This window comes from Aptenodytes patagonicus, chromosome 3 (genome assembly GCF_965638725.1).
Source record: "Aptenodytes patagonicus chromosome 3, bAptPat1.pri.cur, whole genome shotgun sequence".
Lineage (NCBI taxonomy): Eukaryota > Metazoa > Chordata > Aves > Sphenisciformes > Spheniscidae > Aptenodytes > Aptenodytes patagonicus.
Window position 1 is genome coordinate 112,037,993 of NC_134951.1, and position 18,688 is coordinate 112,056,680.

General features: G+C 36.1%; 1 protein-coding gene across 5 annotated transcripts in view; it reads right to left on the reverse strand.

Annotated features, from left to right (window-relative positions):
* CDC42BPA (CDC42 binding protein kinase alpha) overlaps positions 1-18,688 on the reverse strand; it is a 192,863-nt gene that overhangs the window by 36,520 nt on the left and 137,655 nt on the right. For all 5 annotated transcript variants that reach the window (XM_076334697.1, XM_076334693.1, XM_076334692.1 and 2 more), the window contains 4 exons: positions 11,987-12,092; positions 11,223-11,371; positions 9,923-10,014; positions 7,159-7,235 (listed from right to left, as the gene is read on the reverse strand). In XM_076334697.1, coding sequence (XP_076190812.1) covers positions 7,159-7,235; positions 9,923-10,014; positions 11,223-11,371; positions 11,987-12,092 — 424 coding nt within the window. The remainder of the gene's footprint in view (positions 1-7,158; positions 7,236-9,922; positions 10,015-11,222; positions 11,372-11,986; positions 12,093-18,688) is intronic.

The window sequence follows — 18,688 nt, forward strand, 5'->3', positions numbered from 1 at the left end:
TGGTAGCGAACAGGTGCAGTTGCTGTTTTTTTCTTTTTCTCTTTTTCTTTTTTTAAATAGTAGCGAGTTAAGTTTTATCATAGCCTTCCAAAAAAAAAAAGTATCTGGTGGAGAATGCTCATCAGCTTCATCAACTTAGGCATATTAAGATGCCTGCAAGTATTTCTGTAATGAAAACGGGAAATTCTCACACTGGGATACACCTGTTTTCTACACATAGATCATGTGTTTCAAGCATTGAGGCAAAAATTAGCAGTAAAGCAAACATTTTGTGCTCAGATTTATCAGAAGCAAATAATAATTGGAAGCTTTATCCACTATTAGAAACATTGATGCCTTTAAGTAGTAAATCCCCAGACATATAACATTGTTTCAATTATTTTAAACTTCTTTTTTTTATTGACTCTAAACATGTGATAACTTGGAGTCCATTCAAAGACTGTTTAACCTCCAACAATTCTACCTTCTTCCTAAAAGTATTATTAAAAACTAAGCCCAATGAGTAACTAAAGGCAAATTTTTCATGGCAAGAAACAGACATTCCTTTTCTTCTGCAAGTTAAACTCAGAGATCTAATCTGTCATTTCATAAATGTTTCCAGATACTCCAAAGGCTTTCCCTTTCAAAGTAGCATCTGCATACCAAGGAATTTTCATGGTGTCTCTTAAAAAATTCAGTACAAGCACGATATGAATGATGGAACTTTTCTGGAATGTGCTACAAAGCCTTTGTGGATGAAGACAACTGCTAAACCAGTAACAAATGTATTTTTACCTTACTTATGAACATAAAAAGCCCACAAAACACACAGAACCTGGTCTACCATTACGGAATTTGAAGGGAATTTAACCACCACCTTTACTGGAGAAACAGGGCCTTAAGCTGTATTGCTGCAGTAATCTCCAGGTTCCTTGCTTTGATGAGAAGAACTAAGTACAAAAGCAACCTGACTCAACTATGGCCAAAAGCTTACGTGGACCTTATTAACACCATTAAAATTAGTTTTAAACTAATCCACTGGATTATCAAAAGCATATTTCAATATTTCCTACCAAATTGTAATAGCCTTGTCGTCTTCCACAGGACACTGCTTAGTTGTCTACACAGTGTCACCTGTGTAGGTCTGAGCCAAAGCTGGCCAGTGTATAAGCACATCTTGAGGAGAGATGAACTTCTGAATTGGAGCCACAGCCGACAAAAACAAGCAGTTACTGTAAGCTTGCCTAAGACAATGAGCGGTGTGCTTTGAACTGCATAGGTAAGGTCATTATTAGAGCTGTTGGGCATTATTGCTTATTTATTGAATATTCAATATAAATGCTTTGTATGCTTTCCTATTCCTATCATCATCTGTGTATAAAAGAAACAAAAGTGGCAGTATGAGCTTAAAATGGACATTACATACCTGGTACGAATTCAGTCTGACAAAGCTTTGGTAACGCCATGTTTAAAAATCCACCTTGATTTTTGAAACACCATAGAGCTTTCCAGCTTAACAGACTGTAACACATCCAACTCTGTTTTCCTTGTATGAATTTTTCCTGCCCTCCTTTATGCTTTAATTTACTCGATTCCCCACTTCCCATTTATCTCTGTACTGTGATATTTTCTATCATGTGCTATGACATGCCTCCCAAACGCCAAACTTCTACCGTCTATAGGCAATTCCCGTAACTCAACACATGCTCTCTGCTAAGGGCAAGGAAACAAACAGGCCCTCATTTGACATTTGCTCATCTTCCCAACCTGCATCTACCTCATCAGCTTTCACAAAGAACCTTCATATTGAAATGAGAAAGTATCCAAAGCATCTTCTCCAGTTACTGTGATATTCTGCTCATAGGATTACCAAATGAAATACTCCAAAAGCTTTTAGCCCACAGCTGTAAAACAACAAAAAGCACAGCAGCAGCAGCAAACGGTAGCAGCAGCACAGGACATGCAGTGAGGTAAATACACAATCCATACATTAAACAAAGGCATGTACACAACAGGCAAAAAATAAAGGGCCACATAGAGTAAGACAGCCTCTTACACGTCTGCCTTTGTTAGCTGGAATACAGGAAGGAGAGCGCTTTAACAAAGAAAGGAGGAGAATATGTTACAAAACCGAACAGTGACACATACATCAGCTCAGAATTCGTCACTCTGTATCTCCAGAGGTAGTGTTTAAACACACACAAACATGTTCATTTTTACAAGTATTTTGAAAACAAGGTATTCTGGGGCAACAAGAGGGAAGAAACATCAGAAAAAAGGAACAGTTATTTTAAAGTCTATAGTTTTACACTGGACAATAGCAGTGAAACTGCAGACTACGTTACACTAATAATTTGCAGTTAGCATCTCTGTACTTTGAACAATACGAGTAAAGCAATCTCTTGGCGGCGCAGTATGTCCAGTTTAAAGTATCATTAAGAACCAGAATTATTCTAATCTTAATTATCAATGCGCAGGTAGAGTCAGGGCTCTCACCACACACTACTATGGCTTATTCTGTTTAATAACGAGAATTCAGAACATGATTTATTCTGTGGTTATTTACAAAGTTCAGATTTGTTTAGTCTAACCAAAGCCCATGTGAGGACAGATTGCAGGAGGATTTAAGAAATCTGTTTTTAATTCGTAATGTGTTGATAGGAGAAAAACAGTATTTTCTAGCAAGTGGGGAAAATAGTTTTGTCAAGGGAAAATGGGATTCCATTTTATTGTTATTAAATAATCACAAATTCATCTTTAAATAAAACAAGTTGATTGCTTCTAGTAGCTAGTGAGATCCACAAAGATCCACTTGGCAAAAAACCAAACCTCAACACTTCCATTATCAGACACTTCTAGTGAACACAGGAGACTTAACACCTAGACAACACTACTGAGAGACAGCCTGCAACACACAGGAGAAACAGCGGCAAGGATTTAGAAATTAGTATATTAGAGTCACTGGGGGCGACTTCCCCTCCCACCAAAATCGGAAACCAGGGACAGCAAAACCCATTCCTACTCCCCTTTGCGCCCTCCCGTGTGCACAGGAGATACAAGGATCATTTCTGAACACATGGGCTTTCGCAGCTGTGAGGATTTAGGCACCAGTTCTGCCAGCCTGACCAAGTATCTTTTCAAGGAGGGACAGCTGGAACCAACGGTGACTGCTACTCATCTGAATAGTGAGCTACCACTTTTCTTGCTCAGCATCTGCAGGCTACAGAGGCAGCAGGACATCTATTTTTACTTCTCTCCAGTAGAAATTGCAAAACTACCGTTTTCCTCATTGAAAAAATTAGAATTAACTCCAGTCATTCACAGAGTGCTATAAACAATTACGTTGTTTGGATGGCAGACACACAGGAGGTACCCGCCCTAGTAAACTCCAAACGTCATCGGTGGGCCAAACTCAGTGCTGCTTACACATCTATGTTAAACAGACTTCAGAGATCTTGCAGAGAGTGCTATGTAACTGCAACTGCCTATTATTTTACACTCTCTCTGTCATTTCTTAATGAAGCACAGAGGGTGAAGAAACAATATGGGCCATCAGTAATATTTACTTTGGGTTCTTGATTGCAGGAGAGGCTTTCCTGAAACCCATGCAATATTGCAGCACTGCAAGAGTCTGACCTGAGGACTTCTAATTCTTCCTTGGTCTTTATATAAAGAACCCACACGCTTCTCAGGTTTGATTGAGCACAGATTAATTCTTCTTGGGATGCTGCAAGAAACACTGCACTTCAAGGTAACTACTGTCAAAAAGAGACATTGGAAAGGGAATGGGAGGTCACATCCAGTGGGGAGCCATTTATAATACCCTTATTTTCATTTAAGTCTGCTTAATACATAGATATTGAACCAACTCAATGAGCTAAAACATAAATAACCATTCATTTTGATAATTCAGAGGCTATATATTATGAATCTCTCTATGAATTAATCAAGTAATTGTCCAGTAAACGAAAGATGCAGAACTGACTTTAAGCACAACTTAATTATACCACCTTTCACCTACTAACGCGGACATCAGCTTTATTTCTCTTTCTAATAAAGACAGGTAGCTCAACAAGTCTTGTATTTGTCTGCAAGATACTCTTCCCATCTTTGAACAGTCAACTCTCTTCTTCTGCAGTTTTGCCAGATGAGAAAGAACTCTGCCTCGGTGTTAGCCACGTTAGCCCCTGGCCAGTCCAGTCCAGAAATGTACTCTTGCCCAATGCAACTGAGAAAAAAACGCTCCCGTTCCACTCAGATTGAAGATGTAACAGGGGAAGTTTGATTCTGCGTGTAATAAGTCATCCACATGCAACAATATACACATTAATACCTGGAGTTTTACCTAAGACTAAAAGATGGGTATCTGGAAAGATTTGATCTGGGTAGACCAATCAAGAAGAATGTCTGAAAGGATGTACACCAACAGTTGAAAACTATTCACTTGCATAGATTAAAAACTGTGATTTTGTCAAAATGCTTGTGAAAAAAATATGCTGCCTTCTTTAAAAAGAAAAAACAACCAACAATAAATACAGAATAAAGTACCAATGTCCTTCAAAACTAACTAGATAGCAACCATGAAAACTTTCTTAAGTTTCCCCTTGCAAAATAGAATATTATCAGCTATGCTGCCACATATGTACTTTATTTCTCTTTTAACAGGTTTTAGGAGAGAGTATTAGATATTTTTAAAGGTAATGTTCTATGAAAGAACCTGCTGATACAAACTAAGTGTTCCTAATACTCAGGCAAGATAGAGAACACTTCTTTAATCCAGATAAAGGATATAAATATTATTCATTTATTGTAGATTTAACATGACAGGAAACTGTACTCTTGTTTTTTTTGTGTAAGAAAATTCCAACGATATCAGCAAGACAAAATTTTCTATATGCTATACAAAAATGCAGGCAAATACCTTCTACTACGGTACCACAGACGTACCTTCACATTTTGTCTAAGGTATATACCTGATTTACAGAAAAAAAGCATCTAGAAGAAAAGCATTCTTTCAGAGTTTGTGAAAGGAAATGCAATTGGTAGAATAGGCCCATATACTATATCCTCTTTGTTACACCCTTCACAGCAGACATTTCTAGAATAAAATTAATTATATCACATTTTAATGCAAATAGGATTGTACTATTTTAAATACCAATGTATAAATACGTATGTGTATACACATATATACAAGCAGACACAGACGTACACACACAATATACCTACAGAGTTGTAATGGATGGTTCTCCACCATGGATGCATAGGGTATATACTTTGATTTTAAAAAGATTATTATTATTTACTTTTATGTGCCTACTACTTCAGTCTGGAAGAAATATAATGCAGTCAATTTTCAGCTTTTAACTCAATTCCCTTAGTACGCAATTAACTAGGGTAAATATTTAAACACTGCCCTGACAGAAAACTAGCATCTCAAATGGCAATAAAAAGTAGTCAGTTCACTTCAGTTATAACAAAAATTACTTCTTATAATACAGGCTAAAAAAGAGACAACATTTTATCTGAGCAAACAGAAATTAACTGTATGCAAGGAAAACAATTTTCACTGAAGTGATCAGAAAACTTTTGGAAACAGCTAATGATAAAGTAATATGAAGCAATAGAACTAAATGAAATAAATGTGCCAGTAATTTTGAAACCATTTTCCACAGGCCATATCAGTAGATAAGGCCCCAAAGCACCTTCTCCCCATTAGAAAAACTGTTTGCAATTAAGAATTCTTCACCTGCACCTAAAGAAAAACATTTACTTTAGAAATGAACATCTATCTATCTATCTAAATAGGTTTAAGTATGCTATTATAGAAATATTCTGTTCTCCACTGCACTTGCAGATTTTTTAAGTTGACTGCACTGATGTTTGAATATTCCAAATCAATCAGATGATCTCTGTTACTGAGGGATTTACTGGTTTGAAAGTCAAAGACTTACGTCATCCATAAAATCAATCAATGAGGATGAAGAGGAGGAAAAGGAATCCTATTTTAATGAAAACAGCAGTAAAAAAAAAGAGAGAGAGAGAGAGAGAGATGGATGAAGAAAACTGTTCAGTATAAATAAAAGTGCAAAACCAAAGAACTGTAAATAAGTAGTGCCAGTAACAGTTACCTCAGTAAGTTTTCATTAATTGCCTTTCACAGACAATTAATCAATAAACTACCTGTATAAAACCCAATGTTCTTCCAGTATTCACTCAATAAAATAATATTCCTACACTCCAACAGGATTTTTATATTGAAAGTAACTTGTAAGATAAATAATTAAAAAGCAAATTTAAAAATTGTATTAATTGTGAGGACTTCAAGAGAGAACAATGAATTAATGAATACACAATGAAAAGAAAGTAAATTTTGGAACATCAATAACATCACGGATTATGCTCTTTCATAGCTAAATGTGATGACCTTGTACACCCATCAGAAAAAAAAAACAGGGGCAAATTTGAGACCAATGTGTAACTGTAAAGGTGGTGCCTTGTCCCCTCTGAATTCAGTTTGACCAATATTTCACCCCAGCTGTTCTTTTAAAAGAAAAATGATGCATTGCTTACTGTTGATTAAAAAAAGAAGATATGAAATTTATAGTATCATTTCAATTTTTTTCTTCCAGGTTTTCTACCTAAACCGGTCTTTTGTCTAAAAGTGACAAAGGAATTAAACAGATTTATTTTTTCAGTATATAGGATCTGGGGAGAAGAGATGAATAGTAATTATCTGGATTTTACAGATCTGTGTAAAATGAACAGAAGATGAAAACAACCTAATAAATATACAGTACCAATGACTTCATGGAATACATTCAAGGATTATTTATGTATTTTCTCTCATTTTTACCAAACCAGTATCCGCATTACTTAGCATTTTTCTGAATACAATGACAGGTCATTTGAACAACTACATTTTTCATGTTCACTACAAAATCAGGAAGATTTCTGCATTCAAGGTTTGAGAGAGAATTCACTATGATTACTAGTGTTCAAGAGAAGAGAGCCAGCACCATAAATGACAAACAATTCTCACATATTATTATACACAAATATAAACGGGGCAATATGATTAAAATACAGTAGCAAACTCTCAGCAAATATGCATATAACCTGCACATAACAGCAGTAGTCGCACTGACTAACAGAGAGTTAGAAAATCTGTACACTTACTTCAAATTGATCCAGAGCAGAGGTAGGCGCATTCAAAAATGCCAAGAAAGAATTCTGTGAGTCTTGGTGCTTTACACCTAGAAAACAGCAGCAGGTTTTTAAGCTACAGAAAAATGACCTTTTCATGGAGGACCTTTGCCTTGCTGAATCAGGGTTTGAGTATCCACCTGAATCACCTACATTTTTTGAAATGAGTTGTCACATTTGGTCTGTTTTCCAGAGTAAAAGATTTTTTTAATAGACATATACCCACTAAGCAAGCAGCATATGTTTAATTAACCTTTTCCAAGCTAGGATGTGCGTGGTGTGAATTCAACATGAAAACACACTCTATGTAAGTGCCTATTATGCAGAAGGCGCAAGTTTCTAACGTGTCTGTTTGCAACATGCGCTGCATGACATACAGGCATGCACGCTAACGCAGCAGTTGCCATCCCTGCTCTAGTCACACGCTGGGTAGACTATCGTGACAAGACAGCCTTAGCAAACGGTGAGGTTCCACAAAAAATGTACAGAACAGGCTGTTTGAGGAACATGCTGCATTTCCAAACAATACAAGTTCCTTGACCCATGCTCCATGCCTGTCTGCCACCTCTCACTTTTGAACGTCCACAAGTAATACAATCCTGGGTAAAGCTTCAAACGTCTCTGTCACGCTACACCATTTACATGGTTTTCAGCCATCCTCCAGAGCCACAGAGGCTGGCACATCTTGACTGTTATTTTAACTTGCTTCAACTGATACATTTTTTTCTTCTTCTTCTTTTCTTTGGGGAATAATTCAAGCTGCGGTGTGGGTGTTTATAAATCACAGGTGTGTAAAAACTCTAGCTTCCTGAACACTATAAGTACATTATATACACATACACTTATTATGACCAGAGCCTGCAGGACTCTGTGCATCTCAAAAGACTGATGCTATTAGAAGTCACTTACTTCTTTTAAAAAATGTCAGTGTCTTGCTCTAACTGGCCATATCACCCTGTTTGCTCTAAATATAACCCACAATGAACAAAGAAGTTAAAAGAACCCTTTCCTCTTCAAAATATAAATACGCTGAAACCCCAGTAAGACTAAAAACAATTCTCAAATTACCTGCTACTTTACAGAACCATTTTTAGTAATCTTTTTCCCCACGCTCCTCAGTTTCTGGGACACGTTTATAAAGAGCAAAGAATTCAAGTGCTAATCTAAGTAATTTCTTCCTAGAAATCAATTTCCACACACAGGAAGTTACTCTACCACTGTACATTGACTACATTTGAATCCTCTATACAGTTCATGATTCAAGCATCAATATATTTCTTCCTATAAGAGAAAACCAAGTCCAAAGATAATAAGGATTTTGGATTAAGGTGTATTTCTATCAAAATATTTGAATAGTTGCAGTAGAATCTTATTAATTTACTTCTGGCAAAAAGCATAATACCTAACTTTTCCTCGAATGGTTTGTTGTTTGGTTTTTTTTTTTTTTTTTAAAGAAAAGAGTAAATGTCAATCCCTATTTTCACAAAAACAATAAAGTTTTAAACACTGGAAAAAATACAGGGTAAAATATTAATTATAAATTCTTAACAAATTGTTTAATGCAAAGGAAGATTTCAGAAGCCAAGTAACCACACATAATATTTAAGACAGCTCAAGAATCTATAAGTGAAAGCTAAACATGACAAAGCATTATTGTCTCCAGGGATACGCTATCAAGAGTTCCTCTCCGAGCACTTGGAAGAAGCAGAATCCTGGCATCAGTGCTAAGCATCAAGATGAACAAGTATCAATTCCCTAAGCCTTATTTGCTAGTCAGCACCAGTCATTTTTCAGTGTTCTGTATAGGTTTGTATTATTTTTACCAGTCAACCAGCACTTGGAGGCCTATATATAGGAGATAAATGTTAACTACAATACATTACTGATTGACATGCTGTTAGGTTGCAAAGGCTGAACAATATTTGACGTCCTATGCAGCAATTGTTGCCAGGGTTTTGAAACTCTGGGGTTCAAACAGTTCCCTACAGAAAATCTGGTAATTCCATTTGGTCTGAAAAATCACTTCTTCCCACGTGACTCAGAAGATACAAATATTAGAGCTATTACGGGAACTGCAAAGAACCAGCCAAATCATTAATCGTATCTCAATGAAAATTTTTTTCATTTCAGAATTACCTAAAAATCTCTTCTCCCAGCAACAATGTGAAATACTGTTAGACAGATGCACTAGAAATCCCAGAACATACTCTTAATATCACAGCAAAGCAAACGTGACCATACTGCTCACTACGTGGTTACAAAGTCAATCAACGAAGTCATCCCAGAAACAAATGAATGCTATGAATGCCTCTGCAGTTGTTTACTCTCTGTGTAGACAGGGCCAAAACATTCATAGATTAAGAACACTATGATCAGTATTGAAGTCTAAATATCTTCACCCATCATAAAGGGGAAAAAATTACAAATATATCTATAAGTCTAACAGTTTTCCGGCAGTAAATCACCATATATATATGCCAAATAAAAATAATGCAGTTCCAACTCAAATAATACCTTACTGGTTCAAGTATATCAACAAAACTGAAGCGTATTACAAGCATGTATTAGAAGTGCAAATGCAACTGCTGTGGGTACATCTTAACATGCAATTGTTGTGCTCACATTTTGTATGCCAAAGTCTGTTGGTATCATATTTTAGTTGCAAGGTGACACTTAATTGATAAGATGTACCCACCAATGTGAAACATGTTATTTACTTGGATATCGGTTGCCATACCCTTTTCTGATCTAAGCTCTTCTGTCTCCTTTTTCAGCCTTTCAATATCTGTCAACAGTTCCATGTTCTTCTTCTCAGATTCTTGCAATTTACTTCAAAAGAATACAAACAAAAAACCTATGTAAATATTGAGAATCCATGATACAAGTCACATTTTTTGTCCATCTTTGCATGCTATTTAAAACTTAATGCCCAGCAAGCTTCATGATGTCATCAAATGCCAGCATGAATTCAGACATCTATTGGGACCTGTTTAGTATGGTATCTTAAAAAAAAAAAACAGAACAAGCAATTAGTTGCCCCTGTTTACCTGTTAAATAGGCTTGTGTTTCTAATTTATGAGTAATTGTGTGAGCTTTTATCCCATGAATGAGAAAAAAAGACCATATGTATTTTTATGCTTTAAAATTGGGGGTTTTTTTATTTGTTAATTCACAGCACCTGAGACACTAACAGATTATGTTGAACTATTTTTCTTCTCAGTTACTTTACAGTTAGTTGTTTCAGTGCTTTCCGATTCACAGCTGATAGGTAACACTACTATGCATTTCTACCACACTTCTCGTCCTTGCCTATCAAAGCAAACACTGGTTCTCCTCCTCTTAGAGGATCTACAAATGCTGCCTATCATCATGTTACCTGGCCTGAAAAACACCCAAGTCAGGTGGACAAGGTACTCCCACTTTACAGATAACATACTTGAATCTCAGCTCTGTCCAACTGCTTTCCTAAAGCTGCAAAACAAGTCAGTGCTCTGAGCTAGATTGAAGCTGGAGACCTAGAAATAGAATGTCTTCCTACTAATCCCCTGCTTCAGACATTCACCCAACTCAGAATAAATTTTGTAATTTGTGGGACGGGGGGGATGGGGAGAGAGGTCTGAGGAAGGAATAAAAGAATTCATAATCTTCCATAAGCACATCTTATTACTGTGCAAATCAGTGTGCAATGATAGGTTTTTGTCAGCTAACCCAATGCAACTATCAGTAGAATGGAAAAGAGTATGTTCTAAGATACAAACCCAAACTCTGCTTGCACTTGAACTTGTTATCACAACTAGGAGAGATTCCATTCTTAAAGAGAAAGTGTCCCCTCTGAAAGTCTTCAAGATTTCAAATTTTCCCAGTAAGTGTTCAGCTGCTTACACAATGAGGAGAGGTCTTTTTTTCACATTTGGATATAAGAAACTGGCATATGATTCATTATCAGATTTTGACAGACAAGATAGTTAAAATCATGACTTGATGACACTCCCTGGGCGGTGTCAAAGTAAATTTCCATCAGAACAATTCAGTCTTACCACTCTGTAGAGATACAGGAAGCTTTGACTTTATTCAACTCATCTTGAATAGCCTGTTTGGCTCGGATTTCAGCATCAAGAGCAGACTGTAGTTCCAACCTTGCAGACATATCCAGTTTTGCAAAGCGGCGCATCTTCCAGGGCATGTCCTAGTAAAGAATAAAAAAGGGAGAAGAAAAAGTAAGAGGAAAGAAGGCAGAAAATGAGGAATGTAACTAACTTCTACAATTACGCTTCTCAGCCTATTATGTTCTTAATATGAATTCATTAACTCCAAAGTAATCTAAAATTAAAAAAATAAGAGAGTATTCTTATTAGTATTATTATTTTTAAACTCAAGTACTAAATAGGCAAGATGAACGTCTTATGCTGTCATGATCTCAAAAGCAAAGAGATTTTGTGAATTCAAGTTTTGATGTGCCTCAATTCAAGTGACAGCTATGAAGGACTTTCACATTCCAAAAGTGAAAGATTTTGAGGCTTTCATGACCCAAAGTATAGATTTCCTTCAACGAATTCATGTATGATCATAAAATAGCTACTTGAACAATGTAATAGATAAAATCACATTATAAAGATATTGGTGTTTAATTAATTGATAAACAATAAATTTGCTATTCAGTTATTCAGAAGGGAATCTCTAGGAAAGTTTACTTTTTGACTAACACAGGCTCTACAGACAGGTTATTACTGCAGCTGAAACTATCAAATTAGTGTTTTTTCAAACAAACAAAAAAATCTGACATATGGAAGTAGAATCTTACTGTAGCTCTTGCACCCAAACTGGAGTTCCTCAGGGCCTCTAGTTCTTCTGTCATTTTAGAGGCCAAGGCTTGAAGATAACCTCGAGCATCTTTTTCATCACTTACCCTAAACAATTACATTAGAAGAAAAAGGTGTTTTAACCAAAGAAGCTAAAGAAAAAAAACCAAAGGTCCCTTTAACAAAATAGCAATCAGAAACAGAAAAAAGCAGAATAAAAAACAAAAATCATAAAACATAAGGAAACAAAAAACCCCACAATACAGAAGACCACACAGAACTGAACCTTTGCTGCTTTGCAGAGTTCCAGTAAACAATATGCATCACTAAGACAAGGAATAAAGATTGAAGAACTACATATTTAAGTAAGTCATATATGTCTCAGTATAAATGTCAGCTACCTGAAATTGAGACTGTGGGAAAGAAACCTTTCAGAATTCAACCTATTTTTAGGGAATACATCAAGACAAAATTTATAACCAATAATTAACAAATCAACCACCCACATAACATTGGAACTAGTGGTTGACTTTACTGTATCAATTGACTATCAGAACTAGTAGTTAGAATCAAACAGTGATGTTATTTCAAGAAATGCTAATTAAATAGGGAGAGTCTAATTCTAATGTTATTAAACAGCAAAAGCCAGAAGAGGCTCTTCTCATTTCCCCAACCTTTCTTTCTATCAAGACATGTTTTCCGGGTGTAAACACATCAAGGAGGAGACATGTCTGTTTTTCAGATTCTTTGATCATCAGTCACGAAGAAAAAAAACCTTTGTGATTAATTACAGCAGAAGGTTCTTTCTTCACTTTGCCTCAGGTATTAACATAGAAAAGAAAGTTGCTAAAAAAATCAGCTCACTGAAACTAAGTAGCTTATGAAAAACCTAAAACAGGGGAGTGGAGAAAAAGGAAAAAAAACCCCAACATTGTCTTTCACCTCACATGCCTGGCTCTGAACATACTCATCTTGCCCACAGAAGAACAAACTCAGTTCTGCAGCACCAGGGCATACCCAAGTCTCTGAGCCAGTCTCGGAGACCCGCAGTCTAACACCACAGCTTGATCACAGTTAGATCTATCAACACTAACCACAGAAATGTTTAGCATGTGCTCTAAGTAATGATCCTCAAATAGTTTTAAATAACTTTTAGGAAAGTGGGAAAATATTTTTTTTCTACTTCATGGAAATTAACTTATTCTTGCCTCCTGACCATTCCTTAGTAACTGTAATCCTGAGTATGTTGGACTGGAGATGAGAGTTCTCCAGGTGGTTGAATTTGTCTCAGTGACCTCTCTGCAGAAAGGGATTCCCCCTCCGTGCCTACAAAGCAATGTAAGTTTCTCTGGTTGGTACTATGGGGTTCATACACACAGTGAATATGGAAAAGGTGCTACTTGCAAGCTTACCATTAATGAATAAAAATAATATAATGTTTCAACAAAGACTTACAGATAGTCATCAGGAGGCAAGAAAGACAGAGAGCACATACTCTGAACTGCTACAGGCAAGGGAGGAACAGAGGAGCTTTCCCGTAGCAGCCTTAGGGCAAGATCACAATGCAAAAGCTATGGGCTAAACATCTACAGGTTGCAGTGACTTCTGGGCGTGCAGTTTAAGATTTACATAAAGATTGCTTTAATACAGAGGAACCTAATGCAAAAATAGTGACCGTTTGCCACAAAATTCCCACCCAGCATGAAAAAGTAAGCACTTATTCATGCTCTGGGTTTTATCTTCTTTGTCTCCTGCCTACAATTTAGTTGAAGAGGTGGGAAGAAGCCTAGGAAAAAAACCCAAAACAAAACACATGCCCTGACTCTATTAAAAGTCAGTGAGAGTTTTGATATTAATGAGTCAGTATTTTTCCCAAAGTATACCAGAACTCAATGGAAGCAGCATGCCAACTTTTTTTTTTTCCATGACATTCTGGATGAAACACATTTTGACAACTAGACACAGATAATCTTGGCCTGTACAAACCACTTAGGGTAGAAGAGCAGGTAAAAGATGTGAGAAGTATTATTAGATGCTTTTGGGGGAGGTGGGGGGGTGCATAATGAAATGCATAGTAAAAAGAAAAGAGTGTAAGTAGGAATAAAGAGAGTGTGAGGTTCTCAAGGTGAGAAAGTAAGTTTTCCTGATGTAGAAGGGGGGAAAAGAAATTTAGAAATCAGCATTTGATCTTCTCTATTTTTAATGACATGTAAAATCTTTGCAGAAAAAAAAGGGACAATGTCAGATTAAAAATAAAATTGAATCGGTGCCTTATTTTTTAACTTTTCTAATTAAAGATGAAAAACTTTAAACATCCAATTTCTTTGTCTATATTTATCATGCTATATAGATCCTTCCTCATGGAAGGTGAGAAGACATTTCAGTTATTTGGTTTATGATGCACAGAACCTTCAGGCTCTAAATCCTGAAAAGCTGCACATGCAATAACCTCAGAGAGATGTTCCACAGAACATGTAGAAATCTAGAAAATGAAAATATACATATAAAGTCAATTTCTGCAAAAATCTATACTAAGACAGCAAATACAAGCAGTACAATTTAGAGCTGAGATACAGTTTTGTTGTCCACTAGATGGCAACATCCTCTCGATAATGAGACACATTGATTAAACCCAAGAGTTCTTGCAGTTTTTTGATTTGTTACTATTTTGCTGGGGGTTTTTTTGTTTGGTTGGCTTCTTTTTAGAAGATAAAGCAAGAATGGTAAAGCTAATCTTACTAATATTTCTCTCCTTGCCCCCCCTCCCTGTCTTGCAGAGAGCCCTAACAAGCACAGCAGAAGACCTAAGGAAGAAAAGTTCTTTAGGTTCCACCCAGAGTAATTTCTTTCTTTACTGAAAATTTAGATTAGATGAACTGTTCTGTTTTCATATATAATGTAAGTGCCCTTGCAAGCTTAGTTCTTTAACTACAGAACAGCGATGTAGTACAAATTCCTCTAAAATTTAAATTTCACTTTTTAGTTGGAGCCCACATCGTGACAACCTTCAAATAACCATTGACCAATATCTAGTATGTTATTGGTCAGGCTGCTAAGAACCTCAGTCTCTTCCAGGTCTCTCTATCTGGGATACCTTACAATACAAAATGGACCCAGAGGACTGAAGATTTTTTGCTGAACAGGAGCGGTCTTGAAGCCCTGGGATCTTACACCAAGCTGCATCTTACCCGATTTTAAAACCCCAAGGAAGCCTGTGGGCCATGACTCCCATTTCTCCTGTAGTTTCTCAATGCTTTTAAATTTCTGTCTTCATATCACTATGCTCAAAGCCTCCAACTTAATTATTTTCTTTTTCTCCTGCCCTCTCCAACAAAATGTGTTCTTTAAAACTACTTCTGTAAAAATTTTCAACATTTCACCCTGCTCCCAAACCCTGACATTTCCCCCTGCCCTCCAGACTTTCTATTTTATAGATTAACTTCTGATTATTCTTACCTCAAACAATGCATCTCAGAATTTTACGTTTTGAGTTTCTTACAGTTGAATTTGACCAGAATTTTTGCTAAACCTTTTCCACAATTTGTGTGTGCTTTCTTCTGAGTGCAACCAGATTTCAGAAAAAAACCCAAAACAACAAAAAAACCCCCACAAACAAACTTTGGGGCTTTTTTATGTTTGATTTAATGCAGAAGTGTTTGGGGGTTGGGGGGGGGGTTAGCTTTTTGTGGTTTTGTTTTGTTTGTTTTTTAATGAAATCAATAATTAAGATAAAATCAACCATAGCACAGCTGATTGGAAAGATTAACTGAATCTTCTGATAAACAACAGTCACAGCTTCTGGCCAGCTGAATCTAAGCCTAACATCCACTCTATAGGTAAATCAGGTAGGATTTAGCTCATCCCTATAAACATACTCAACAACACAGAATTCTTGATTTGAACTAGTTTTCTACGTTGCCTTTTCAATCAGTGGGGAGAAAAAGAGACTTCTACAGTACTAGTCATGGGATTTATTTTAGTTGCCTACCTTAGGACTTCTAAAACTAGGTTACATGAATCCCTCCCAGAGAGACTAATAAGTTAAGATTCTTGCCAAGTGCTCTGGGAATCACTACCAAGATTTCCATCGACCTCCTTTCTGCAACAGAACAGAAATACTGCACACCATAGCTATTTAAAAGATTCCTTTTTAAAGTGACTGCATTAACCTCCTATGCAATGAATCTCTTTCCCATCTCCCATAGGAAAATTTATAGCTGACTATAAAAGACTCAATATTTCCTACTCTTGTCAAGGAACGATGAGTGATTTTGCAAATATAAACTTGTCAATATAATAGCTCCATTAAGGCTGAATGATCTGTGAGGGTCTATTGCTACGACATTAGAATTTGCAATGAAAGTTTGATTCAAGTGTCTATATTAAGATTTTGGCTATATTTATGGCATCTTGGGATAACAGCAGCAAAAATAAAAAGACTTTTGTACATTTGCCCTAAACAAGATTCAAGAGAGCACAGTAAGAAAGAAGGGAAAGGCTAAAAGGAACATGATAGGCCATTAAAATTACTCACAAGTTATAAAATCTGAAAGAAATAATTTAGAAGGCCCCAATAAGTCGTAAAGAAAGTGACAATATTTACCACCCAGAACGTGGGCTCGAATAGTGGGGCAGATTTCCTGAGAGAGATATCTATTAGATGTCAAAGCACTCAAAGGAGCTAAGGGACTCCTTGGGCTTGTGTTACGTAAAACAGGGTTAGAACAAATCCCTTGAACTACCACAGGCAGCTGAGCAAACTGTTTACAAAACCAGTAATTAATTCCATCTACTGCCTCCTACCCTTCATGAATCATGGTACAAAAAGAAGACGGTAGGCAAACCCCATTTTTAAGAGGTGGAAAGTATGCACCCAAAATACATATTTTAAAGTAATATTATGCGAAAAATCTGTTAGTTTTGAAGTGGGAGCCTACAAACTCTACCCTACTTTGTTAGCTCCAAGGCATTCTGTTGTCATACTGAAGAGGTGGACAGGTATGGATTTAAATTGCATGTTCTTCTGAGGAAAACATAGGCTTGTGACTGATTAAATAAGATTAATTTTCTTCAAAGTTAGGGGTTTTTTTTTCTTTTAAAATGTTTATCATTATTATAGATGTTTAAATACTTCATGTAGCACCCCATGTTCCACAGCAAAAAATCCCCAGAGAAGGACCTAGTGTCAGTATGCAGTGCTGAATTCTAAGGACAGCAGATGGACATGACCAGATTATCTGGGTAACACATGGACAATCTAAACATTAATAATAAGAAAAAAAAATGTGAGCCAAGATATGGCCCCACATAGCTGAAAAAAAATTAACATAAGCAGAGAGAAGTATGGAGGGAAAATTGAGATGTGTACAGTGATTAAAAACTGGAATCAAGCCAGATTTTATCATCTCCTTAATGTTTGCCCACAGTACTTCTATTTTTTTTTTCTTTTCACATAATTCTTTAATTTTTAGTTCCATACTTTTTAAAAGACACTATATTATAAGGGATCAGTAAAATGGTATCTTTCATTCAGAAAGTTAGTCTTGCATGTTCCTTATCTTTTTTCGTTAAGTATCTTTAGAGATAACAAAAAACTCAATCCCAAACCTCTTTTACCTCCCAGTGACATCTCTAATACGTGCAAGATGCTTTATCATATACCTGAACCACATCAGTAGTACATCTTAAAATATTAAAACACACTCATAAATTGGAGAAGGGACATTCTTAATGGCTGTTGGTACATTTTTACATAGTGTTAAGTAAAACAATCCACAACTAATTCTGACTTGTCTTTTTCCAGAACTGCCAAGTTTTATGAGTGCTTTCACATGTAAATCTGAAAAACAGGGTTTGGTTACCTTGGTGCATTAAGACAGATAAGCATTACCTTAAAACGATATGGACTATGAAATAACAGACTTGTCTCTCTTGTTACCTTGATTTTTTTCTGAATAAACATTTCTGACTGGCTAGAAATTTACTGTTCATTTAAACAACTTTTATGTATTTTTTTTATTTCTGTGACGCAGGCTGTCTACCACATTCACAGTTATGAGAGACAAGATTTAAAAGGAACACACACAAAGTGGACCCTTTAAATTTTTTAACCTCTGCTACGAATACAATGCCTTGAGACACTATGGACTCCATAACACATAATTTTATGTAACAAACACTGTTTAAAACGCTTCCAGAAACCCAGAGGGCAGCCCTTCTTTCTTGTTACGTATTCACATGGCTATATACAAAAGCCAAAGTTCTCTGTATTTGGACAACAAAATTTTACTGACATTACAACAATACCAAACTAGGTTTCATTAAAACAAATGTTTCCCATTTTTGCTTTGACACAACAAATCAGATTTTTTCACTAACATGAGATGGAAAAAATGGGAGGGGAGAATGAAGTAGTAAACCAAAAAAAAGATTAGTATATGATGATGAAGTCCTCCCAGAAGTGGATGATCTGTAACAAAAATGTCTGGATGCAAACCATTTTTGTAGATGCTAAACACTGCAATGGAGCATAAAAGGGGAGGGGAGAGAAGCAGGCACAGAGAGGAAAAATAAAGGCCACCTAGATAAAACAATCTTTTTCTCCTAACAGATTCAGCTTGGATTTTTTTCCTTAATTTATTAGAACTGGACAGAAGACTTTAGAAACATAACATCATTATTTAGTAAAAGTATTATTAGAAACA